The sequence below is a fragment of the Oncorhynchus clarkii genome, unplaced genomic scaffold (genome assembly GCF_045791955.1).
Source record: "Oncorhynchus clarkii lewisi isolate Uvic-CL-2024 unplaced genomic scaffold, UVic_Ocla_1.0 unplaced_contig_8524_pilon_pilon, whole genome shotgun sequence".
Lineage (NCBI taxonomy): Eukaryota > Metazoa > Chordata > Actinopteri > Salmoniformes > Salmonidae > Oncorhynchus > Oncorhynchus clarkii.
The window spans coordinates 73396-101343 of NW_027257969.1; the positions used below are offsets into that span (position 1 = coordinate 73396).

Below are 27948 nucleotides of genomic sequence, written 5' to 3' on the forward strand. Positions count from 1 at the left end.
GAGCTCTCCCCTGGGCCCATGTCTGTCTGCCTGGTGGAGCTCTCCCCTGGGCCCATGTCTGTCTGCCTGGTGGAGCTCTCCCCTGGGCCCATGTCTGTCTGCCTGGTGGAGCTCTCCCCTGGGCCCATGTCTGTCTGCCTGGTGGAGCTCTCCCCTGGGCCCATGTCTGTCTGCCTGGTGGAGCTCTCCCCTGGGCCCATGTCTGTCTGTCGCTATGCAGAATGAAGTCCAGGTTTGTTTACTGTTTTTACAGACTGACTGGGTGCTTAGGCGAACACGTGAGCCCCCCCCTCCCACGTTCCACCCAGACTTAGAAACAGGAACCCATCCCAGGGAAGGAGAGGTCAGGACTGGGCTTCTATCACCAGACCCAGACTTAGAAACAGGAACCCATCCCAGGGAAGGAGAGGTCAGGACTGGGCTTCTATCACCAGACCCAGACTTAGAAACAGGAACCCATCCCAGGGAAGGAGAGCTCAGGACTGGGCTTCTATCACCAGACCCAGACTTAGAAACAGGAACCCATCCCAGGGAAGGAGAGGTCAGGGCTGGGCTTCTATCACCAGACCCAGAAACAGGAACCCATCCCAGGGAAGGAGAGGTCAGGGCTGGGCTTCTATCACCAGACCCAGACCCAGAAACAGGAACCCATCTCAGGGAAGGAGAGGTCAGGGCTGGGCTTCTATCACCAGACCCAGTGGAGGGGTAGGATTTCAGGCACCGAGACATCGTGGCTAAACGCATGCTATTTCTATCAGCACAGGGTGCCAAGTTTAGACAGCCTGGTCTCAGGTGTCTGTCCACCACCTGGGTTCAAATACTATTTGAAATCATTTCATTCAGCTTGCCTGGCTTAACGGACCGATAGGAAAAGGTGCCAAAACGATGAACCCCACACAGCTGGCTCTCTAGGAAAGCTAGAGAAAACACTCAAAAGGTATTTGAAAGATTTTAAGTAGTATTAGAACCTAGGTCTGGTGTCCCCCCCCCCCCCCCCTCCCAGGGAGCCGGGTCTGGCCCCCCCCCAGGGAGCTGGGTCTGCCCCCCCCCCCCCCCCCCCCCTAAATACCTGACAATACAAAACATATTTATCAGATGTTATGGTGGGTGGAGAGAAATGTTTATGTTCTCAGCTCCAACAACTCAGTAGTCTAAATACCTGACAATACAAAACATATTTATCAGATGTTATGGTGGGTGGAGAGAAATGTTTATGTTCTCAGCTCCAACAACTCAGTAGTCTAAATACCTGACAATACAAAACATATTTATCAGATGTTATGGTGGGTGGAGAGAAATGTTTATGTTCTCAGCTCCAACAACTCAGTAGTCTAAATACCTGACAATACAAAACATATTTATCAGATGTTATGGTGGGTGGAGAGACATGTTTATGTTCTCAGCTCCAACAACTCAGTAGTCTAAATACCTGACAATACAAAACATATTTATCAGATGTTATGGTGGGTGGAGAGAAATGTTTATGTTCTCAGCTCCAACAACTCAGTAGTCTAAATACCTGACAATACAAAACATATTTATCAGATGTTATGGTGGGTGGAGAGACATGTTTATGTTCTCAGCTCCAACAACTCAGTAGTCTAAATACCTGACAATACAAAACATATTTATCAGATGTTATGGTGGGTGGAGAGACATGTTTATGTTCTCAGCTCCAACAACTCAGTAGTCTAAATACCTGACAATACAAAACATATTTATCAGATGTTATGGTGGGTGGAGAGAAATGTTTATGTTCTCAGCTCCAACAACTCAGTAGTATAAATACCTGAAAATACAAAACACCCCCCCCCCCCAAAAAAACTTTTAAAAAACAGGATTTTTGAATATGACAAGAATACACATTATTATTATTATAATATAAATTGTAATCCAGACGTATTAAGAAGTAGACGGTAAATATGTAGCTACATTTATTACACAAATTAAAAACAGCAAAGGCATCACGTTCATGATATAGACACGAGGTCACGAGGTCACCACCACATCGGCTCAACAGACTGTAGTCAATAGGGCCGGGTAGGTAACCATCGGTTACAGAGACCACGAGGTCACCACCACATCGACTCAACAGACTGTGGTATTAGTCAATAGGGCCGGGTAGGTAACCATCGGTTACAGAGACCACGAGGTCACGAGGTCACCACCACGTCGATTCAACAGACTGTGGTATTAGTCAATAGGGCCGGGTAGGTAACCATCGGTTACAGAGACCACGTGTCACGAGGTCACCACCACATCGACTCAACAGACTGTGGTATTAGTCAATAGGGCCGGGTAGGTAACCATCGGTTACAGAGACCACGTGTCACGAGGTCACCACCACATCGACTCAACAGACTGTGGTATTAGTCAATAGGGCCGGGTAGGTAACCATCGGTTACAGAGACCACGAGGTCACCACCACATCGATTCAACAGACTGTAGTATTAGTCAATAGGGCCGGGTAGGTAACCATCGGTTACAGAGACCACGAGGTCACCACCACGTCGATTCAACAGACTGTGGTATTAGTCAATAGGGCCGGGTAGGTAACCATCAGTTACAGAGACCACCAGTAGAAAGGGTTTGTTGTCCATTTCATCAAGTTAAAAATAAAATTAAAAAATATATTTTAAAAAAAGGGTAATTCTGCTATTAATAAAGTGTTTTTTTTGTATGAACTGCAGATTGCCCCTTTAAGCATGGGCCCCCCAACAAACAGGAAGCGCTAACACACAAGGAGCTAGTCGGCTATCCTGCCCGACAACAGCCGGCGATGTCCAATCAAATAAAAGCATAGAAACTCGTCAGTCCTTTTTTTTTTTTATAGAGAGAAGAGAAGCTGTAGACGACACCTTTGGTAAATATGAAGAAACAGGCCCGTTTTATGTAATCCATCTGATATCAGAAAGGTAAAGAATAACGAACATTTATTCTGTAATACTGTAATTATTATGCAACATGTCAAGTTAAAGAGAGTACGTGAAATGAAAGGCGTTGAATATATTAGCCTCCTAAATGGCACCCTATTCCCTATTTAGTGCACTACTTTTGACCAAAAAACACCCTATGGCACTATGGGCTCTGGTCTAAAATAGTGCGCACTATATAGGGAATAGGGTGCCATTTGGGATGCACATTAAGCCACAGAGGTACAGTCAGCATTGGGGATCCTGGAGTTGCTATAGTAGAATACATGAAACGCCTCCTCCGCTAGTCGATGAGATTACATTCTGAAGATGATCGGTGAACCAACTCCACGTTGGTCCACAGCTGAAGCTCTTGGATCGTCTGATTGGTTGTAGAAGTAACAGTCTCGGTACGTATAGAGGCGATGGAGGAAAAGGCAGGTTTGAGTCGGGTTCTGTCTCAGTTCATCATCACGTTCTTCACAACCATATTGGAGGAGGAGAAGGTCCCCCCGTCCCCCCCCCACCACCCGACTCATTACTACAGTAACGAAAGGCATCTTATTGGTTCAGACACGGGGTCAGCTAAGGGGTCAGATGATGACTGTCTCCGTGTGATAGGCTGAGTAGGAGAATGAGGTGTGTTTGTGGGCGGAGCCGGAAGAGGGCTGGTTTATAGGGGTGGAGGAGGAGGAGGTGGAGGAGGAGGAAGAGGTGGAGGGGGAACAACTAGCCCAGCGTGACGGGGGGCGGCGGTTGGCTGGACAGGCCGGACGAGAGAAATTCTTCTGGACTGATGAGGAGCTGGAAGATACTTTACACTCCTGAGGGAAGAGAGAGAGACAGAGAGAGAGACAGAGCGAGAGAGAGGGGGAGAGACAGAGCGATAGAGAGCGCGAGAGCGGGGGAGAGAGAGACAGAAGGGGAGAGACAAAAAGAGAGAGAGAGAAGGGGGAGAGAAAACGAGAGAGGGGGAAAGACAGAAAGAGAGAGAGAGAGAGAGAGAGAGAGGGGGAGAGAGAGAAAGGGGGAGAGAGAGAGGGAGAGAGAGAGAAAGGGGGAGAGAGAGAGGGAGAGAGAGAGAGGGAGAGAGAGAGAGGGAGAGAGAGAGAGAGAGGGAGAGAGAGGGGGAGAGAGAGGGAGAGAGAGGGGGAGAGAGAGAGAGAGAGGGGGAAAGACAAAGAGAGAGCGAGAGAGAGGGGGAGAGAGAGACAGAAGGGGAGAGACAAGAAGGGGGAGAGAGAACGAGAGAGGGAGAGACAGAGAGAGAGGGGGAGAGCATGAGAGAGAAAGAGAATTAACAAACATTCCTCACTCCAATCAGCCATAAAAACATTATTTTGAGCAGGAACAGTAGGCTACATTTCGCCAGGTCATCTGCAGCCCTCGGCCATCGACTCTATTTCACTTCAGAACAACATTTGAGTTGGAATACTTTCCATATGATCTCCTACCTTCGTCCTCTGTAGCCCCCTTGAGCACCTAACTCTACTTCTTGGCTACTGTCAGTCTGTTGCATAGAGACGGGATACTGAGAAAGTGATACTTAATAATAATTATAATAATAATAATGATGTAACCTTTATATATCTAGGGAAAGTCAGTTTAAGAATTAAATCTTTATTTACAATGACGGCCTACACCGGGGCCAAAACCCGGACGACGCTGGGCCAATTGTGCCTCGCCCTACGGGACTCCCAATCACGGCCGGTTGTGATACAGCCTGGGATTCGAACCAGGGTCTGTAGTGACACCTCTAGCACTGAGATACAGTGCATTAGACCTCTGAACCAGGGTCTGTAGTGACACCTCTAACACTGAGATGCAGTGCATTAGACCGCTGAACCAGGGTCTGTAGTGACACCTCTAGCACTGAGATACAGTGTCTCAGACCACTGAACCAGGGTCTGTAGTGATTCCTCTAGCACTGAGATACAGTGCCAGACCACTGAACCAGGGTCTGTAGTGACACCTCTAGCACTGAGATACAGTGTCTCAGACCACTGAACCAGGGTCTGTAGTGATTCCTCTAGCACTGAGATACAGTGCCAGACCACTGAACCAGGGTCTGTAGTGACACCTCTAGCACTGAGATACAGTGTCTCAGACCACTGAACCAGGGTCTGTAGTGACACCTCTACCACTGAGATACAGTGCCAGACCGCTGAACCAGGGTCTGTAGTGACACCTCTAGCACTGAGATACAGTGTCTCAGACCACTGAACCAGGGTCTGTAGTGATTCCTCTAGCACTGAGATACAGTGCCAGACCACTGAACCAGGGTCTGTAGTGATTCCTCTAGCACTGAGATACAGTGCCAGACCACTGAACCAGGGTCTGTAGTGATTCCTCTAGCACTGAGATACAGTGCCAGACCACTGAACCAGGGTCTGTAGTGACACCTCTACCACTGAGATACAGTGTCTCAGACCACTGAACCAGGGTCTGTAGTGACCCCTCTAGCACTGAGATACAGTGCCAGACCACTGAACCAGGGTCTGTAGTGACACCTCTACCACTGAGATACAGTGTCTCAGACCACTGAACCAGGGTCTGTAGTGACCCCTCTAGCACTGAGATACAGTGCCAGACCACTGAACCAGGGTCTGTAGTGACACCTCTACCACTGAGATACAGTGTCTCAGACCACTGAACCAGGGTCTGTAGTGACCCCTTCTAGCACTGAGATACAGTGCATTAGACCACTGAACCAGGGTCTGTAGTGACCCCTTCTAGCACTGAGATGCAGTGTCTCAGACCGATTGATTCCCGGGCCCTAAGATAGTCAACCTTTTAGTGCAAGGTTGAGCTAAATCAGGGTCACACAGAGAGAGAGAGAGGTTCTCGGTTGTATTAAAACAATAACCTACTTTGAAACAGAAGGATCCCCCTCATACACATGGTTCTGGGTTTAAAGGAAGAAGACACCAGTACTGTGTCCGTTTGCATCCTAATATTACACTTTATATAATAATTATAGTTAAATTGAGCTTTTATTGACATGATGTAACAATGTACATGTTGTCAAAGTTTAACTTTATTTACATTATTAAGATAATAAGAATCAAAGTTGTCAACGGGACGACAGTAACAACAACGAACAAGGGTCAAAACAACCAGACATTCAACAACAACAACAAGTATACAGTAGAGGACATGTGCAGGTTGATTGGTCTGTCAGACACTGTCCCTCATCCTATAGCAGGCAGCAATGTAGTGGTCTGTCAGACACTGTCCCTCATCCTATAGCAGGCAGCAATGTAGTGGTCTGTCAGACACTGTCTCTCATCCTATAGCAGGCAGCAATGTAGTGGTCTGTCAGACACTGTCTCTCATCGTATAGCAGGCAGCAATGTAGTGGTCTGTGAGACACTGTCTCTCATCGTATAGCAGGCAGCAATGTAGTGGTCTGTCAGACACTGTCCCTCATCCTATAGCAGGCAGCAATGTAGTGGTCTGTCAGACACTGTCCCTCATCCTATAGCAGGCAGCAATGTAGTGGTCTGTCAGACACTGTCTCTCATCCTATAGCAGGCAGCAATGTAGTGGTCTGTCAGACACTGTCTCTCATCCTATAGCAGGCAGCAATGTAGTGGTCTGTCAGACACTGTCTCTCATCGTATAGCAGGCAGCAATGTAGTGGTCTGTGAGACACTGTCTCTCATCGTATAGCAGGCAGCAATGTAGTGGTCTGTCAGACACTGTCCCTCATCCTATAGCAGGCAGCAATGTAGTGGTCTGTCAGACACTGTCCCTCATCCTATAGCAGGCAGCAATGTAGTGGTCTGTCAGACACTGTCTCTCATCCTATAGCAGGCAGCAATGTAGTGGTCTGTCAGACACTGTCCCTCATCCTATAGCAGGCAGCAATGTAGTGGTCTGTCAGACACTGTCTCTCATCCTATAGCAGGCAGCAATGTAGTGGTCTGTCAGACACTGTCCCTCATCCTATAGCAGGCAGCAATGTAGTGGTCTGTCAGACACTGTCCCTCATCCTATAGCAGGCAGCAATGTAGTGGTCTGTCAGACACTGTCCCTCATCCTATAGCAGGCAGCAATGTAGTGGTCTGCCAACCCACAGCTCTCTCATCTCCCTCATCGTATAGCAGGCAGCAATGTAGTGGTCTGCCAACCCACAGCTCTCTCATCTCCCTCATCGTATAGCAGGCAGCAATGTAGTGGTCTGCCAACCCACAGCTCTCTCATCTCCCTCATCGTATAGCAGGCAGCAATGTAGTGGTCTGCCAACCCACAGCTCTCTCATCTCCCTCATCGTATAGCAGGCAGTAATGTAGTGGTCTGCCAACCTACAGCTCTCTCATCTCCCTCATCATATAGCAGGCAGCAATGTAGTGGTCTGTCAGACACTGTCCCTCATCCTATAGCAGGCAGCAATGTAGTGGTCTGTCAACCCACAGCTCTCTCATCTCCCTCATCGTATAGCAGGCAGTAATGTAGTGGTCTACCAACCCACAGCTCTCTCATCTCCCTCATCGTATAGCAGGCAGCAATGTAGTGGTCTACCAACCCACAGCTCTCTCATCTCCCTCATCGTATGGCAGGCAGCAATGTAGTGGTCTACCAACCCACAGCTCTCTCATCATATAGCAGGCAGCAATGTAGTGGTCTACCAACCCACAGCTCTCTCATCTCCCTCATCGTATAGCAGGCAGCAATGTAGTGGTCTACCAACCCACAGCTCTCTCATCTCCCTCATCATATAGCAGGCAGCAATGTAGTGGTCTACCAACCCACAGCTCTCTCATCTCATGGCAGGCAGCAATGTAGTGGTCTGCCAACCCACAGCTCTCTCATCTCCCTCATCATATAGCAGGCAGCAATGTAGTGGTCTACCAACCCACAGCTCTCTCATCATATAGCAGGCAGCAATGTAGTGGTCTGCCAACCCACAGCTCTCTCATCTCCCTCATCATATAGCAGGCAGCAATGTAGTGGTCTACCAACCCACAGCTCTCTCATCTCCCTCATCATATAGCAGGCAGCAATGTAGTGGTCTGCCAACCCACAGCTCTCTCATCTCCCTCATCATATAGCAGGCAGCAATGTAGTGGTCTGTCAACCCACAGCTCTCTCATCTCCCTCATCGTATGGCAGGCAGCAATGTAGTGGTCTGCCAACCCACAGCTCTCTCATCTCCCTCATCCTATAGCAGGCAGCAATGTAGTGGTCTGCCAACCCACAGCTCTCTCATCTCCCTCATCCTATAGCAGGCAGCAATATAGTGGTCTACCAACCCACAGCTCTCTCATCTCCCTCATCGTATGGCAGGCAGCAATGTAGTGGTCTGCCAACCCACAGCTCTCTCATCTCCCTCATCCTATAGCAGGCAGCAATATAGTGGTCTACCAACCCACAGCTCTCTCATCTCCCTCATCGTATAGCAGGCAGCAATGTAGTGGTCTGCCAACCCACAGCTCTCTCATCTCCCTCATCCTATAGCAGGCAGCAATATAGTGGTCTACCAACCCACAGCTCTCTCATCTCCCTCATCGTATAGCAGGCAGCAATGTAGTGGTCTGCCAACCCACAGCTCTCTCATCTCCCTCATCGTATAGCAGGCAGCAATGTAGTGGTCTGCCAACCCACAGCTCTCTCATCTCCCTCATCATATAGCAGGCAGCAATGTCGTGGTCTGTCAACCCACAGCTCTCTCATCTCTCTCATCATATAGCAGGCAGCAATGTAGTGGTCTACCAACCCACAACTCTCTCATCTCCCTCATCGTATGGCAGGCAGCAATGTAGTGGTCTGCCAACCCACAGCTCTCTTATCTCCCTCATCATATAGCAGGCAGCAATGTAGTGGTCTGCCAACCCACAGCTCTCTCATCTCCCTCATCATATAGCAGGCAGCAATGTAGTGGTCTGCCAACCCACAGCTCTCTCATGTCCCTCATCGTATGGCAGGCAGCAATGTAGTGGTCTGTCAACCCACAGCTCTCTCATCATATAGCAGGCAGCAATGTAGTGGTCTACCAACCCACAGCTCTCTCATCTCCCTCATCGTATGGCAGGCAGCAATGTAGTGGTCTGCCAACCCACAGCTCTCTCATCCTATAGCAGGCAGCAATGTAGTGGTCTGCCAACCCACAGCTCTCTCATCTCCCTCATCATATAGCAGGCAGCAATGTCGTGGTCTGCCAACCCACAGCTCTCTCATCTCCCTCATCATATAGCAGGCAGCAATGTAGTGGTCTGTCAACCCACAGCTCTCTCATCATATAGCAGGCAGCAATGTAGTGGTCTGTCAACCCACAGCTCTCTCATCTCTCTCATCATATAGCAGGCAGCAATGTAGTGGTCTACCAACCCACAGCTCTCTCATCTCCCTCATCGTATGGCAGGCAGCAATGTAGTGGTCTGCCAACCCACAGCTCTCTCATCTCCCTCATCGTATGGCAGGCAGCAATGTAGTGGTCTGCCAACCCACAGCTCTCTCATCTCCCTCATCGTATGGCAGGCAGCAATGTAGTGGTCTGCCAACCCACAGCTCTCTTATCTCCCTCATCATATAGCAGGCAGCAATGTAGTGGTCTGTCAACCCACAGCTCTCTCATCATATAGCAGGCAGTAATGTAGTGGTCTACCAACCCACAGCTCTCTCATCTCCCTCATCATATAGCAGGCAGCAATGTAGTGGTCTACCAACCCACAGCTCTCTCATCTCCCTCATCGTATGGCAGGCAGCAATGTAGTGGTCTGTCAACCCACAGCTCTCTCATCTCCCTCATCATATAGCAGGCAGCAATGTAGTGGTCTACCAACCCACAGCTCTCTCATCTCCCTCATCGTATGGCAGGCAGCAATGTAGTGGTCTGTCAACCCACAGCTCTCTCATCTCTCTCATCATATAGCAGGCAACAATGTAGTGGTCTGCCAACCCACAGCTCTCTCATCTCTCTCATCATATAGCAGGCAGCAATGTAGTGGTCTGCCAACCCACAGCTCTCTCATCTCCCTCATCGTATGGCAGGCAGCAATGTAGTGGTCTGTCAACCCACAGCTCTCTCATCATATAGCAGGCAGCAATGTAGTGGTCTACCAACCCACAGCTCTCTCATCTCCCTCATCGTATGGCAGGCAGCAATGTAGTGGTCTGCCAACCCACAGCTCTCTCATCTCCCTCATCATATAGCAGGCAGCAATGTAGTGGTCTGCCAACCCACAGCTCTCTCATCTCCCTCATCGTATAGCAGGCAGTAATGTAGTGGTCTGCCAACCCACAGCTCTCTCATCTCCCTCATCGTATAGCAGGCAGCAATGTAGTGGTCTGCCAACCCACAGCTCTCTCATCTCCCTCATCGTATAGCAGGCAGTAATGTAGTGGTCTGCCAACCCACAGCTCTCTCATCTCCCTCATCATATAGCAGGCAGCAATGTAGTGGTCTGTCAACCCACAGCTCTCTCATCATATAGCAGGCAGCAATGTAGTGGTCTGTCAACCCACAGCTCTCTCATCTCTCTCATCATATAGCAGGCAGCAATGTAGTGGTCTACCAACCCACAGCTCTCTCATCTCCCTCATCGTATGGCAGGCAGCAATGTAGTGGTCTGCCAACCCACAGCTCTCTCATCTCCCTCATCGTATGGCAGGCAGCAATGTAGTGGTCTGCCAACCCACAGCTCTCTCATCTCCCTCATCGTATGGCAGGCAGCAATGTAGTGGTCTGCCAACCCACAGCTCTCTTATCTCCCTCATCATATAGCAGGCAGCAATGTAGTGGTCTGTCAACCCACAGCTCCCTCATCATATAGCAGGCAGCAATGTAGTGGTCTGCCAACCCACAGCTCTCTCATCTCCCTCATCGTATGGCAGGCAGCAATGTAGTGGTCTGTCAACCCACAGCTCTCTCATCATATAGCAGGCAACAATGTAGTGGTCTACCAACCCACAGCTCTCTCATCTCCCTCATCGTATGGCAGGCAGCAATGTAGTGGTCTGCCAACCCACAGCTCTCTCATCTCCCTCATCATATAGCAGGCAGCAATGTAGTGGTCTGCCAACCCACAGCTCTCTCATCTCCCTCATCGTATAGCAGGCAGCAATGTAGTGGTCTGCCAACCCACAGCTCTCTCATCTCCCTCATCGTATAGCAGGCAGTAATGTAGTGGTCTGCCAACCCACAGCTCTCTCATCTCCCTCATCGTATAGCAGGCAGCAATGTAGTGGTCTGCCAACCCACAGCTCTCTCATCTCCCTCATCGTATAGCAGGCAGTAATGTAGTGGTCTGCCAACCCACAGCTCTCTCATCTCCCTCATCATATAGCAGGCAGCAATGTAGTGGTCTGTCAACCCACAGCTCTCTCATCATATAGCAGGCAGCAATGTAGTGGTCTGTCAACCCACAGCTCTCTCATCTCTCTCATCATATAGCAGGCAGCAATGTAGTGGTCTACCAACCCACAGCTCTCTCATCTCCCTCATCGTATGGCAGGCAGCAATGTAGTGGTCTGCCAACCCACAGCTCTCTCATCTCCCTCATCGTATGGCAGGCAGCAATGTAGTGGTCTGCCAACCCACAGCTCTCTCATCTCCCTCATCGTATGGCAGGCAGCAATGTAGTGGTCTGCCAACCCACAGCTCTCTTATCTCCCTCATCATATAGCAGGCAGCAATGTAGTGGTCTGTCAACCCACAGCTCCCTCATCATATAGCAGGCAGCAATGTAGTGGTCTGCCAACCCACAGCTCTCTCATCTCCCTCATCGTATGGCAGGCAGCAATGTAGTGGTCTGTCAACCCACAGCTCTCTCATCATATAGCAGGCAACAATGTAGTGGTCTACCAACCCACAGCTCTCTCATCTCCCTCATCGTATGGCAGGCAGCAATGTAGTGGTCTGCCAACCCACAGCTCTCTCATCTCCCTCATCATATAGCAGGCAGCAATGTAGTGGTCTGCCAACCCACAGCTCTCTCATCTCCCTCATCGTATAGCAGGCAGCAATGTAGTGGTCTGCCAACCCACAGCTCTCTCATCTCCCTCATCGTATAGCAGGCAGTAATGTAGTGGTCTGCCAACCCACAGCTCTCTCATCTCCCTCATCGTATGGCAGGCAGTAATGTAGTGGTCTGCCAACCCACAGCTCTCTCATCTCTCTCATCATATGGCAGGCAGTAATGTAGTGGTCTGCCAACCCACAGCTCTCTCATCTCTCTCATCATATAGCAGGCAGTAATGTAGTGGTCTGTCAACCCACAGCTCTCTCATCGTATAGCAGGCAGCAATGTAGTGGTCTGTCAACCCACAGCTCTCTCATCATATAGCAGGCAGTAATGTAGTGGTCTGCCAACCCACAGCTCTCTCATCTCTCTCATCATATAGCAGGCAGTAATGTAGTGGTCTGCCAACCCACAGCTCTCTCATCTCTCTCATCATATAGCAGGCAGTAATGTAGTGGTCTGCCAACCCACAGCTCTCTCATCTCCCTCATCATATAGCAGGCAGTAATGTAGTGGTCTGCCAACCCACAGCTCTCTCATCTCCCTCATCATATAGCAGGCAGTAATGTAGTGGTCTACCAACCCACAGCTCTCTCATCTCTCTCATCATATAGCAGGCAGTAATGTAGTGGTCTGCCAACCCACAGCTCTCTCATCTCCCTCATCGTATAGCAGGCAGCAATGTAGTGGTCTGTCAACCCACAGCTCTCTCATCATATAGCAGGCAGCAATGTAGTGGTCTGTCAACCCACAGCTCTCTCATCTCCCTCATCGTATAGCAGGCAGCAATGTAGTGGTCTGCCAACCCACAGCTCTCTCATCTCCCTCATCGTATAGCAGGCAGCAATGTAGTGGTCTGTCAACCCACAGCTCTCTCATCTCCCTCATCATATAGCAGGCAGCAATGTAGTGGTCTGTCAACCCACAGCTCTCTCATCATATAGCAGGCAGCAATGTAGTGGTCTGTCAGACACTGTCTCTCATCATATAGCAGGCAGCAATGTAGTGGTCTGTCAGACACTGTCTCTCATCATATAGCAGGCAGCAATGTAGTGGTCTGTCAACCCACAGCTCTCTCATCTCCCTCATCATATAGCAGGCAGCAATGTAGTGGTCTGTCAACCCACAGCTCTCTCATCTCCCTCATTGTATGGCAGGCAGCAATGTAGTGGTCTGTCAACCCACAGCTCTCTCATCTCCCTCATCATATAGCAGGCAGTAATGTAGTGGTCTGTCAACCCACAGCTCTCTCATCATATAGCAGGCAGCAATGTAGTGGTCTGTCAACCCACAGCTCTCTCATCTCCCTCATCATATAGCAGGCAGCAATGTAGTGGTCTGCCAACCCACAGCTCTCTCATCTCCCTCATCATATAGCAGGCAGCAATGTAGTGGTCTGCCAACCCACAGCTCTCTCATCTCCCTCATCATATAGCAGGCAGCAATGTAGTGGTCTGCCAACCCACAGCTCTCTCATCTCCCTCATCATATAGCAGGCAGCAATGTAGTGGTCTGCCAACCCACAGCTCTCTCATCTCTCTCATCATATAGCAGGCAGCAATGTAGTGGTCTGCCAACCCACAGCTCTCTCATCTCCCTCATCATATAGCAGGCAGCAATGTCGTTTATACATTACAGAAGACTGAAATATAACAAACAACTGACATAGAAACAACATATTTTCATCAAGTTAAAAAAAAAAAAAAAATGTTTATGAAATGATGAAAGATATGAATAACATTCCACCCATGAGGCTTTTGGTCTGCAGGACAGCGCCTCATACAGACCCAACGCTAATCTGTCCTCGATCAAGATGACATGAGCAAATATTCCAGTCAGAGCGATGACCATCTCATTCTGAGCTTCTAGTTCCACTACATTCTCTCTCTCTCTCTCTCTCTGATGACCATCTCATTCTGAGCTTCTAGTTCCACTACATTCTCTCTCTCTCTGATGACCATCTCATTCTGAGCTTCTAGTTCCACTACATTCTCCCTCTCTCTCTGATGACCATCTCATTCTGAGATTCTAGTTCCACTACATTCTCTCTCTCTCTCTGATGACCATCTCATTCTGAGCTTCTAGTTCCACTACATTCTCCCTCTCTCTCTGATGACCATCTCATTCTGAGCTTCTAGTTCCACTACATTCTCTCTCTCTCTCTCTCTGATGACCATCTCATTCTGAGCTTCTAGTTCCACTATATTCTCTCTCTCTCTCTGATGACCATCTCATTCTGAGATTCTAGTTCCACTACATTCTCTTTCTCTCTCTGATGACCATCTCATTCTGAGCTTCTAGTTCCACTACATTCTCTCTCTCTCTCTGATGGCCATCTCATTCTGAACTTCTAGTTCCACTGCATTCTCTCTCTCTCTCTCTGATGGCCATCTCATTCTGAGCTTCTAGTTCCACTACATTCTCTCTCTCTCTCTCTCTCTCTGATGGCCATCTCATTCTGAGCTTCTAGTTCCACTGCATTCTCTCTCTCTCTCTCTGATGGCCATCTCATTCTGAGCTTCTAGTTCCACTACATTCTCCCTCTCTCTCTGATGACCATCTCATTCTGAGCTTCTAGTTCCACTACATTCTCTCTCTCTCTCTCTGATGACCATCTCATTCTGAGCTTCTAGTTCCACTACATTCTCTCTCTCTCTCTGATGACCATCTCATTCTGAGCTTCTAGTTCCACTGCATTCTCTCTCTCTCTCTCTCTGATGACCATCTCATTCTGAGCTTCTAGTTCCACTTCATTCTCTCTCTCTCTCTCTGATGACCATCTCATTCTGAGCTTCTAGTTCCACTGCATTCTCTCTCTCTCTCTGATGACCATCTCATTCTGAGCTTCTAGTTCCACTACATTCTCTCTCTCTCTCTGATGGCCATCTCATTCTGAGCTTCTAGTTCCACTGCATTCTCTCTCTCTCTCTCTCTGATGGCCATCTCATTCTGAGCTTCTAGTTCCACTACATTCTCTCTCTCTCTCTGATGACCATCTCATTCTGAGCTTATAGTTCCACTGCATTCTCTCTCTCTCTCTCTCTCTGATGACCATCTCATTCTGAGCTTCTAGTTCCACTGCATTCTCTCTCTCTCTCTGATGGCCATCTCATTCTGAGCTTCTAGTTCCACTACATTCTCTCTCTCTCTCTGATGGCCATCTCATTCTGAGCTTCTAGTTCCACTACATTCTCTCTCTCTCTCTGATGGCCATCTCATTCTGAGCTTCTAGTTCCACTGCATTCTCTCTCTCTCTCTCTGATGGCCATCTCATTCTGAGCTTCTAGTTCCACTACATTCTCTCTCTCTCTCTGATGGCCATCTCATTCTGAGATTCTAGTTCCACTGCATTCTCTCTCTCTCTCTGATGACCATCTCATTCTGAGCTTCTAGTTCCACTGCATTCTCTCTCTCTCTCTGATGACCATCTCATTCTGAGCTTCTAGTTCCACTACATTCTCTCTCTCTCTCTGATGGCCATCTCATTCTGAGCTTCTAGTTCCACTGCATTCTCTCTCTCTCTCTCTCTCGCTCTCTCTCTCTCTCTCTGATGGCCATCTCATTCTGAGCTTCTAGTTCCACTACATTCTCTCTCTCTCTCTGATGGCCATCTCATTCTGAGCTTCTAGTTCCACTACATTCTCTCTCTCTCTCTGATGGCCATCTCATTCTGAGCTTCTAGTTCCACTGCATTCTCTCTCTCTCTCTCTCTCGCTCTCTCTCTCTCTCTCTGATGGCCATCTCATTCTGAGATTCTAGTTCCACTGCATTCTCTCTCTCTCTCTGATGACCATCTCATTCTGAGCTTCTAGTTCCACTGCATTCTCTCTCTCTCTCTGATGACCATCTCATTCTGAGCTTCTAGTTCCACTACATTCTCTCTCTCTCTCTGATGGCCATCTCATTCTGAGCTTCTAGTTCCACTGCATTCTCTCTCTCTCTCTCTCTCTCTCTCTGATGACCATCTCATTCTGAGCTTCTAGTTCCACTACATTCTCTCTCTCTCTCTCTGATGGCCATCTCATTCTGAGCTTCTAGTTCCACTACATTCTCTCTCTCTCTCTGATGACCATCTCATTCTGAGCTTCTAGTTCCACTGCATTCTCTCTCTCTCTCTGATGACCAATCTAATAGGTCTGCTAATCACTGACTGACTCTCATGCTCTCAGAAACATTTGCATTACATTACAGCAGTTTCATCTAAAGGGAGGTTTCATTCCTGTGGTCTGGGGGGGGGGGGGGGGGTGGGGGGGGTGGGCTCAGAGGCAGCTGGCTGGCTGGAGATATTTCTGTAATTACACAACACAGGACCAGAAACCTCTCGCTTCCAACTGAGAGTTAGGGTGAGAGAGAGAGAAAGAGAGAGAGAGGGGGAGCAAGAGAGAGAGAGGGGGGGGGGGGTGAGAGTGAGAGAGAGAGAGGGGGGGTGAGAGAGAGAGGGGGGGTGAGAGTGAGAGTGAGAGTGAGGGGGTGAGAGTGAGAGAGTGAGAGACTTAAGATGAAACGGTTGGATTTAGAGGTTAGAGTGTCTTCCTGCCAAGTTAACTTCTTGGTTCCTTTGTTACAAGGCTGTTAAAAGTGAAATGGGCCACATTGCAGCCAACCAGGAGGCTTTGGCCTCTGTCCTTCTGCACATAGTCGAAATAAACACCATTCCCAGCGCTGTTGTCCTCAGACTAGGACAATCAGGGAGGATTTCACAACGGAATGTGTGTGAGGTCCCCTTTTACCTGGAGTGTACTACCGTCAACCAGGACCCATAGGAACTAGGGGACCATTAACCAGGACACATAGGAACTAGGGGACCATAAACCAGGACCCATAGGAACTAGGGGACCATCAACCAGGACCCATAGGAACTAGGGGACCATTAACCAGGACCCATAGGAACTAGGGGACCATTAACCAGGACCAATAGGAACTAGGGGACCATTAACCAGGACCCATAGGAACTAGGGGACCATTAACCAGGACCCATAGGAACTAGGGGACCATAAACCAGGACACATAGGAACTAGGGGACCATTAACCAGGACCCATAGGAACTAGGGGACCATTAATCAGGACCCATAGGAACTAGGGGACCATTAACCAGGACCCATAGGAACTAGGGGACCATTAACCAGGACCCATAGGAACTAGGGGACCATTAACCAGGACCCATAGGGACCATTAACCAGGACCCATAGGGACCAATAACCAGGAACCATAGGAACTAGGGGACCATTAACCAGGACACATAGGAACTAGGGGACCATTAACCAGGACCCATAGGAACTAGGGGACCATTAACCAGGACCCATAGGAACTAGGGGACCATTAACCAGGACCCATAGGAACTAGGGGACCATTAACCAGGACCCATAGGAACTAGGGGACCATTAACCAGGACCCATAGGAACTAGGGGACCATCAACCAGGACCCATAGGAACTAGGGGACCATTAACCAGGACCCATAGGAACTAGGGGACCATTAACCAGGACCCATAGGGACCATTAACCAGGACCCATAGGGACCATTAACCAGGACCCATAGGAACTAGGGGACCATTAACCAGGACACATAGGAACTAGGGGACCATTAACCAGGACCCATAGGAACTAGGGGACCATTAACCAGGACCCATAGGAACTAGGGGACCATTAACCAGGACCCATAGGAACTAGGGGACCATTAACCAGGACCCATAGGAACTAGGGGACCATTAACCAGGACCCATAGGAACTAGGGGACCATTAACCAGGACCCATAGGAATTAGGGGACCATTAATGGAACCCGGGATGGTATTACTGTCAACCAGGACACATAGGGACCATTAACCAGGACCCATAGGGACCATTAACCAGGACCCATAGGAACTAGGGGACCATTAATGGAACCCTGGATGGTATTACTGTCAACCAGGACACATAGGGACTAGGGGACCATTAACCAGGACCCATAGGAACTAGGGGACCATTAATAGAACCCTGGATGGTATTACTGTCAACCAGGACACATAGGGACTAGGGGACCATTAACCAGGACCCATAGGGACCATTAACGGAACCCGGGATGGTATTACTGTCAACCAGGACATATAGGAACTAGGGGACCATTAATGGAACCCGGGATGGTATTACTGTCAACCAGGACATATAGGGACCATTAACCAGGACCCATAGGGACCATTAACGGAACCCTGGATGGTATTACTGTCAACCAGGACATATAGGAACTAGGGGACCATTAATGGAACCCGGGATGGTATTACTGTCAACCAGGACACATAGGGACCATTAACCAGGACACATAGGGACCATTAATGGAACCCTGGATGGTATTACTGTCAACCAGGACACATAGGGACCATTAACCAGGACCCATAGGGACCATTAACCAGGACCCATAGGGACCATTAACCAGGACACATAGGGACCATTAACCAGGACCCATAGGGACCATTAACCAGGACCCATAGGGACCATTAACCAGGACACATAGGGACCATTAACCAGGACACATAGGGACCATTAATGGAACCCTGGATGGTATTACTGTCAACCAGGACACATAGGGACCATTAACCAGGACCCATAGGGACCATTAACCAGGACCCATAGGGACCATTAACCAGGACACATAGGGACCATTAACCAGGACCCATAGGGACCATTAACCAGGACCCATAGGGACCATTAACCAGGACACATAGGGACCATTAACCAGGACCCATAGGGACCATTAACCAGGACCCATAGGGACCATTAACCAGGACCCATAGGGACCATTAACCAGGACCCATACGGACCATTAACCAGGACACATAGGGACCATTAACCAGGACCCATAGGGACCATTAACCAGGACCCATAGGGACCATTAACCAGGACACATAGGGACCATTAACCAGGACACATAGGGACCATTAACCAGGACCCATAGGGACCATTAACCAGGACACATAGGGACCATTAACCAGGACCCATAGGGACCATTAACCAGGACACATAGGGACCATTAACCAGGACCCATAGGGACCATTAACCAGGACACATAGGGACCATTAACCAGGACCCATAGGGACCATTAACCAGGACACATAGGGACCATTAACCAGGACCCATAGGGACCATTAACCAGGACACATAGGGACCATTAACCAGGACCCATAGGGACCATTAACCAGGACACATAGGGACCATTAACCAGGACCCATAGGGACCATTAACCAGGACCCATAGGGACCATTAACCAGGACCCATAGGGACCATTAACCAGGACCCATAGGGACCATTAACCAGGACACATAGGGACCATTAACCAGGACCCATAGGGACCATTAACCAGGACCCATAGGGACCATTAACCAGGACACATAGGGACCATTAACCAGGACACATAGGGACCATTAACCAGGACCCATAGGGACCATTAACCAGGACCCATAGGGACCATTAACCAGGACACATAGGGACCATTAACCAGGACCCATAGGGACCATTAACCAGGACCCATAGGGACCATTAACCAGGACACATAGGGACCATTAACCAGGACACATAGGGACCATTAACCAGGACACATAGGGACCATTAACCAGGACACATAGGGACCATTAACCAGGACCCATAGGGACCATTAACCAGGACACATAGGGACCATTAACCAGGACACATAGGGACCATTAACCAGGACACATAGGGACCATTAACCAGGACCCATAGGGACCATTAACCAGGACACATAGGGACCATTAACCAGGACCCATAGGGACCATTAACCAGGACACATAGGGACCATTAACCAGGACCCATAGGGACCATTAACCAGGACACATAGGGACCATTAACCAGGACACATAGGGACCATTCTGGGATGCAGATTTTGCCACTTAAATGTGTTAGAGAGCCTGAAGAGTTTTGATCAACAAGTCAAACTATTCCACAGAATAAACACAATGGTGTGTGTGTGTGTGTGTGTGTGTGTGTGTGTGTGTGTGTGTGTGTGTGTATTCATGCGTTTGCGTTTTAACGCTGTACCCACCTGCATGGTTAGCCTCGTCTCTCTGTGGGAGCTGGTCAGCTGGCTGTGGTGAGAGTGTGTGTGGGAGGAGTGTCCAGAGGCAGGGCCTGACTGATCCCAGTAATCCTTATCCATCATCTCCTCCAGAAGATCCATGAGTTCCTCTTCCTGTCTGGGGCTGGGACCAGGGTTAGGGCTGGGGCTGAGACGGGGGCTGAGACCAGGGTTAGGGCTGGGGCTGAGACCAGGGTTAGGACTGAGGCTGAGACCAGGGTTAGGGCTGTGGTTGAGACCAGGGTTAGGACTGAGACCAGGGTTAGGACTGGGTCTGAGACCAGGGTTAGGACTGGGGCTGAGACCAGGGTTAGGACTGAGGCTGGGTCCAGGGTTAGGGCTGGGGTTGAAGCCAGGGTTAGGGCTGGGGCTGAGACCAGGGTTAGGGCTGGGGCTGAAACCAGGGTTAGGACTGAGGCTGGGTCCAGGGTTAGGGCTGGGGTTGAAGCCAGGGTTAGGGCTGGGGCTGGGTCCAGGGTTAGGGCTGAGACCAGGGTTAGGACTGGGGCTGAGACCAGGGTTAGGACTGGGGCTGGGTCCAGGGTTAGGACTGGGGTTGAGACCAGGGTTAGGGCTGGGGCTGGGTCCAGGGTTGGGACTGGGGTTGAAGCCAGGGTTAGGGCTGGGGCTGAGACCAGGGTTAGGGCTGGGGCTGAGACCAGGGTTAGGACTGTGGTTGAGACCAGGGTTAGGACTGAGACCAGGGTTAGGACTGGAGCTGAGACCAGGGTTAGGGCTGAGGCTGGGTCCAGGGTTAGGACTGGGGCTGAGACCAGGGTTAGGGCTGAGGCTGGGTCCAGGGTTAGGACTGGGGTTGAGACCAGGGTTAGGACTGAGACCAGGGTTAGGACTGGGGCTGAGACCAGGGTTAGGGCTGAGGCTGGGTCCAGGGTTAGAGCTGAGGCTGGGTCCAGGGTTAGGGCTGGACTCAGTGGGTTGGGTATGGTTCTGGTACCGCTGGCTCCAGGCAGTGTTCTCATAGCTCTTCAGGATCCTCTCCACAGCTCCGTAATTAGACCTGGAGTCAGATGGACGTAACGCAGCCAGAGTCAGGGGCTTCCAGGGCTGGTCGCTCATTACACCACGGAGTCCTGACCCCCCAGGCACACTGAGTCCTGACCCCACAGGCACACGGAGTCCTGACCCCCCAGGCACACAGAATCCTGACCCCCCAGGCACACGGAGTCCTGACCCCCCAGGCACACGGAGTCCTGACCCCCCAGGCACACTGAGTCCTGACCCCCCAGACACACGGAGTCCTGACCCCCCAGGCACACGGAGTCCTGACCCCACAGATCCAGCTTTAAGGATGTCCTGCGTTGTGGTTGAGCGACACCCAGGTTGCCCAACCTGCCTCGGCCTGAGGTTTGTAGGAGGCTGGGGCGCTGGGCATGACTTAACGGAATGAGGCCTTGTTCCTTGGGCCTTGATGTCCCTCTTAGGACTGGCACTCACCTCTGGTCCTGGAGCCGTGTGTGTAGTCTGGGCAGGCTGCTTGTATTCACTAGAGATGGACCTGTGCAGTGTGGGCTTAGACAGGCTGTTGGGGGGTCCAGCTTTGTGTTTGACCTCAGGGCAGCGTGTTGCCGGGTTAGAAGGCATGTTCCTAAACGTAACTTCTGGGCGTTGGGGTGAAAGGTCAGAGGTGGCAGGGGGGTCAAAGGTCCTGACAGTGACCCCTGGATGAGTGTCAGATGGGGGCAGGGCCTGGCTCAGTTTGATCCCTGAACTCAGCTTCTGAGCTGTGATGTCACAGATCACCTCCTTCTGTCTGACCTCTGTGGCGTGCTGTGGCGGGAGGTCAAAGTTCGTCTCCCTGTTGACCCCGTGTGTGACCTCGCCACATACCGTCGTACCGTCTGGTATGCCCCTTTTAGAGACACCCGCTGATGTAAAACTGTCCTCTACCTCATCGTCCTCCATCCCTCGACCCATCTCAGCCTGGAAGAGAGTCCTGTTAAACTCAGCAGTGGCCTGTTCCAGCATCATATTCCTACTGTGGCCTGGAGGATTGGAGCCTGGAGGGTTGGAGTGTGGAGGGTTGGAGCCTGGAGGGTTGGAGCCAGGAGGGTTGGAGCCTGGAGGGTTGGAGTCTGGAGGGTTGGAGTCTGGAGGGTTGGAGCCTGGAGGGTTGGAGCCTGGAGGGTTGGAGCCTGGAGGGTTGGAGTCTGGAGGTTTGGAGTCTGGAGGGTTGGAGCCTGGAGGGGGTAACTCTAAGGTAAGGTCAAGACAGATGTGTGAAACTGCTAGGTCTTTGTTTCCAGGTTGTATATGACTCTCTCTCTCAGGGCTTCTAGGACTTCTAGGTTTCTCAACGGGCCTGTAGTCGTGGATCAAGTCCTTCCCAGCAGCACTCACTATGTTGACTTCAGACAGGCTCTTCTGGACAGGCACGTAGGTGGACGACTTGCTGCTGCCGAAGGGGCTCCCGTCGCAGGACCAGCGGTTGTGGCAACAGCCCACGTTGCAACGGGAGTTAACGGGAACAGCACAGGTGGTAAACCCCGCCTCTGTCAGAACTTTCCCCTCGTTCTCCTGCAGCATCGCCTCGAACTTCCTCACTATCGATGGGCTGCTGCTGCACTTCCTGTCTAACGGGAGACAGGGGCTGTGGCACTTCCTGCCTGAGCCACTGAGGGATTCTGGGACGTGTAGTTGTAGTTCAGGGGAGGGGCTGGCGAGGTACCATGATGTTGTCCGAGGAGGGATAGGAGGAGGAACCAGCAGATGGGGGAGCGGAGGTGCTTCTCTCTCCCTCTCAGAGGGCTTGGATGTGGGGTCCTTGAGGTGACTGGGGACCCTGTCGGGGTCCTTGAGGTGACTGGGGCCCCTGGCGGGGTCCTTGAGGTGACTGGGGCCCCTGTCGGGCTCCTTGAGGTGACTGGGGCCCCTGGCGGGGTCCTTGAGGTGACTGGGGCCCCTGGTGGGCTCCTTGAGGTGACTGGGGCCCCTGGTGGGCTCCTTGAGGTGACTGGGGCCCCTGGCGGGCTCCTTGAGGTGACTGGGGCCCCTGTCGGGCTCCTTGAGGTAACTGGGGCCCCTGTCGGGGTCCTTGCGGTGACTGGGGCCCCTGGTGGGGTCCTTCCTGATGGACAGCCAGTTCTCCTCTTCCAGGGCCCTGAGGTCAGCTACCAGCTGCGTCAGGTTGAAGGCAGGGTCCTCCATTCTCTCTCTGGTCGTAACATGATCCACCTCGGGGAAATACGAGGACTCGGTTCGACCCCTTAAGGCAGAGGGAATCAAAACACAGAGAGAAAGCAAAAGGTCATTACATTACTAAAATACAGCGAGCATCTAAGCTATTTCAAACAATTCAACTCTAGGAGAGATCAAGCAGAATGGGCTCACAAAGCCCAGCAAACAGCCCAGGTATTTGAAACAGTGACTCCTAGAGCAGAGGACGGAACAGAGAGAGAGGAAGTCCATACTGTTACAAAGCACAGCCAGCATCCCAGGATTCTCAGGTATTTCATATAATGACTGGTGGCTGCTAAGGCAAATGGAGCAGACCAAGCATGCCTGGTATTTGAACCAGTGGTTCGTAATGCAACATTTAGTTCTGGATGCAGAGTTTAAAAAGCACAGCGTGTATCCCAGGTATTTAACACAGAGAAGGGGTTAGATCCAGTCAAGTGCCATGGTGTTCCCAGCCGAGGACTGGTTAGATCCAGCCGTGTGCCAGGATGCTCCCAGCCGAGTACTGGTTAGATCCAGCCAAGTGTCATGGTGTTCCCAGCCGAGGACTGGTTAGATCCAGCCGTGTGCCAGGATGCTCCCAGCCGAGGACTGGTTAGATCCAGCCGTGTGCCAGGATGCTCCCAGCCGAGTACTGGTTAGATCCAGCCAAGTGCCAAGGTGTTCCCAGCCGAGTACTGGTTAGATCCAGCCAAGTGCCAGCGTGCTCCCAGCCGAGGACTGGTTAGATCCAGCCATGTGCCAGGATGCTCCCAGCCGAGTACTGGTTAGATCCAGCCAAGTGCCAAGGTGTTCCCAGCCGAGGACTGGTTAGATCCAGCCAAGTGCCAAGGTGTTCCCAGCCGAGGACTGGTTAGATCCAGCCAAGTGCCAAGGTGTTCCCAGCCGAGGACTGGTTAGATCCAGCCATGTGCCAGGGTGTTCCCAGCTGAGGACTGGTTAGATCAAGCCATGTGCCAGGATGCTCCCAGCCGAGGACTGGTTAGATCCAGCCATGTGCCAGGATGCTCCCAGCCGAAGACTGGTTAGATCCAGCCATGTGCCAGGATGCTCCCAGCCGAGTACTGGTTAGATCCAGCCAAGTGCCAAGGTGTTCCCAACCGAGTACTGGTTAGATCCAGCCATCGGTAGACAGTCACTGTATCCCAAACGGAACCCTATTCCCTATACAGAGCCCTATGGCACTTGGCTGGATCTAACCAGTACTCGGCTCTATGGGCCATGGTCAAAAGTAGTGCACTATACAGGGAACAGTTTGTTGATATAGTTTTACCTCTTGTCCCCTCCGGACTTCCTGCTGATCTCATCCTGGTAGCTACACAGCTCTTCACTCACACGGGCTATCTCCTTCAGGGCCTAGAGAGAGGAGAGAGGGAGACAGAAGGAGAGAGAAGGAGAGAGAAGGAGAGAGAGAGAGAGGAGAGAGAGAGAGAGAAGGAGAGAGAGAGAGAGGAGAGAGGGAGACAGAAGGAGAGAGAGAGAGAGAAGGAGAGAGAGGGAGAGGAGAGAGGGAGACAGAAGGAGAGAGAGGAGGGAGAGAGAGAGAGAGAAGGAGAGAGAGAGAGAGAAGGAGGGAGAGAGAGAGAAGGAGAGAGAGAGAGGAGAGAGGGAGACAGGAGAGAGAGAGAGAAGGAGAGAGAGAGAGAGAGGAGAGAGGGAGACAGAAGGAGAGAGAGGAGGGAGAGAGAGAGAAGGAGAGAGAGATAGAGAAGGAGAGAGAGAGAGAGAAGGAGAGAGAGAGAGAGGAGAGAGGGAGATAGAAGGAGAGAGAGGAGGGAGAGAGAGAGGAGAGAGAGAGACAGAAGGAGGGAGAGAGAGAGACGGAGAGAGAGGTAGGGAGAGGGAGAGAGTAGAGGAGGGAGGGAGAGAGGAGGGAGGGAGAGAGTAGAGGAGGGAGGGAGGGAGAGAGAAGGAGAGAGAGTAGAGGAGGGAGGGAGGGAGAGAGAAGGAGAGAGAGTAGAGAAGGAGAAAGGGAGAGAAGGAGAGAGTAGAGAATGAGAGAGGGAGAGAGAAGGAGAGAGAGTAGAGAATGAGAGAGGGAGAGAGAAGGAGAGAGAGAGTAGAGAAGGAGAGAGGGAGAGATGTACATTACTAAAGACCAAAATAGACTTCAGAGGGTGGAGCCATAGACGACAGAACGTTGTGGTGACTCACGGCATTGAGGGCTGTAGTATTCTCCATCTTGTCACTCCATGTCCCGGAGATCATCTCTGTGTTGTGGGTCACTCCTACACTAGATCCACCGTGGGAGGAGCGACGGACATTAACCATACCCCCTTTAGAGGGAGAGTGTCTGTCAACCCCTCGCAGGATGGCCTCCAGTTCCGCCATGTCCACTTCCTGGTTACCGACACAGTCGTCATAGTTACGGGGGTTTCCTCTGTCGCCACGGTGATCCGCCCGGTTTCTGTGGGCGGCAAAGTCATCGTTGCGGTGACGACGGGGGTAGGAGCCGCGTTGGTTGGTGGGCTCTGATTGGCTGCTGCTGCTGCTCTGGGGGTCGGAAGTCGAGTTGTCGCTAAGCATGCTGGATCCTGTGCTGGTGGTATGTACGCTGACATTCAGGGTGACTTCCTCTGTAATCTCTCCGACAGGTTCTCTCATCTCCCCAGATACCTCGCGCCTCACCTTCACCTCGTTGTACATCTAGGAAGAGAGAGTCATATCATTTAAATGATGTGGAAACAACGTGGATTCAACCAGTGTGTGGACAGTGGGAAATTATGTAGAAACAACGTGGATTCAACCAGTATGTGGACAGTGGGAAATGACGACTAGAAACAACATGGATTCAACCAGTGTGTGGACAGTGGGAAATGACGACTAGAAACAACGTGGATTCAACCAGTGTGTGGACAGTGGGAAATGACGACTAGAAACAACATGGATTCAACCAGTGTGTGGACAGTGGGAAATGACGACTAGAAACAACGTGGATTCAACCAGTGTGTGGACAGTGGGAAATGATGTAGAAACAACGTGGATTCAACCAGTGTGTGGACAGTGGGAAATGACGACTAGAAACAACGTGGATTCAACCAGTGTGTGGACAGTGGGAAATGACGACTAGAAACAACGTGGATTCAACCAGTGTGTGCCCAGTGGGAAATGACGACTAGAAACAACGTGGATTCAACCAGTGTGTGGACAGTGGGAAATGACGACTAGAAACAACGTGGATTCAACCAGTGTGTGGCCATTGGGAAATGCTTTCACAGGTCTTGCCCACGATGCATTAGGGCAGAATCACAACGTTTCACATCTGTAAGGCGTGAAGTAAGGTGTTACCACAGAAACAGAATCTCATTCCAGGTCTGTGGGTGTTATTATTATGTTTAAGCTTTAAACTCTTCGATGTAAAAGTCCTGCGTAGTTCTGGTACCGGGTTTTTTCCGACAGACATTTTCACGTTATAAATCGGTCTGTGGACACCGTAGATGGAAAAGACTAGCCCTGGTTACCACGGACACAGGAGTACGTCTCTAACCGCCTGCATGTCCCTCCCTCCTACCATTTCATTCGGTCTTCCGACTGTCCATCAAGTCCTGGCTGAAACCTTACTGGTTGAGCCACTAACAAGGCATACTCTACAGGTTAAAGTCATTTTATAAAATCCATTCTAGTATATTTTGAAAACAATATAAGTCATTTCAAGCCTTATTCATATACAGATTTGTTGAATAGGAAATACGCTGTATAAAATACTGAAAATATTGGATCATATTTGTACTGTGTACTTGAGTTTGTGTCCTGAAAAATGACGATGCATATCGACTTTTACCTTTCATGGAGTACGTGGCATTACTAGCCATTGTTTATGGCCCTCTCGTGATATATCGACTTTTACCTTCCATGGAGTACGTGGCATTACTAGCCATTGTTTATGGCCCTCTCGTGATATATCGACTTTTACCTTTCATGGAGTACGCAGCATTACTAGCCATTGTTTATGGCCCTCTCGTGATATATCGACTTTTACCTTCCATGGAGTACGTGGCATTACTAGCCATTGTTTATGGCCCTCTCGTGATATAACGACTTTTGGTGCTGACGTAGATTACATTTTGGATGACATTTAAGTTAAAAAAGTATGGAGTACACAGCCATAGAAATAAAGGCATTGATCCCATACATAAAAACACATATGGAAACCACGACAGAAACCACTCCAATACAACTCACTCCTTAGGATACACACCCAGAGAAACACACAACTCACTCCTTAGGATACACACCCAGAGAAACACACAACTCACTCCTTAGGATACACACCCAGAGAAACACACAACTCACTCCTTAGGCCACGCACCCAGAGAAACACACAACTCACTCCTTAGGATACGCACCCAGAGAGAAACACATCTCACTCCTTAGGATACACACCCAGAGAAACACACAACTCACTCCTTAGGATACACACCCAGAGAAACACACAACTCACTCCTTAGGATACACACCCAGAGAAACACACAACTCACTCCTTAGGCCACGCACCCAGAGAAACACACAACTCACTCCTTAGGATACGCACCCAGAGAGAAACACATCTCACTCCTTAGGATACACACCCAGAGAAACACACAACTCACTCCTTAGGCCACACACCCAGAGAAACACACAACTCACTCCTTAGGATACGCACCCAGAGAGAAACACACAACTCACTCCTTAGGCCACGCACCCAGAGAGAAACACACAACTCACTCCTTAGGCCACGCACCCAGAGAGAAACACATCTCACTCCTTAGGATACACACCCAGAGAAACACACAACTCACTCCTTAGGCCACGCACCCACAGAAAAATACAACTGACCA

General features: G+C 50.4%; 1 protein-coding gene across 1 annotated transcript in view; it reads right to left on the bottom strand.

Annotated features, from left to right (window-relative positions):
• Positions 1–2334: 2334 nt before the first annotated feature.
• Positions 2335–27948, bottom strand: part of LOC139394317 (serine/arginine repetitive matrix protein 2-like) — a 46736-nt gene continuing 21122 nt past the window's right edge. The window contains exons 4-8 of the mRNA XM_071142357.1: positions 25286–25777; positions 24405–24487; positions 20892–23159; positions 19904–20078; positions 2335–3736 (exon numbers count right to left, since the gene is read on the bottom strand). Of these exons, the coding sequence (XP_070998458.1) occupies positions 3506–3736; positions 19904–20078; positions 20892–23159; positions 24405–24487; positions 25286–25777 (3249 nt within the window). The 3' untranslated portion in view covers positions 2335–3505. The remainder of the gene's footprint in view (positions 3737–19903; positions 20079–20891; positions 23160–24404; positions 24488–25285; positions 25778–27948) is intronic.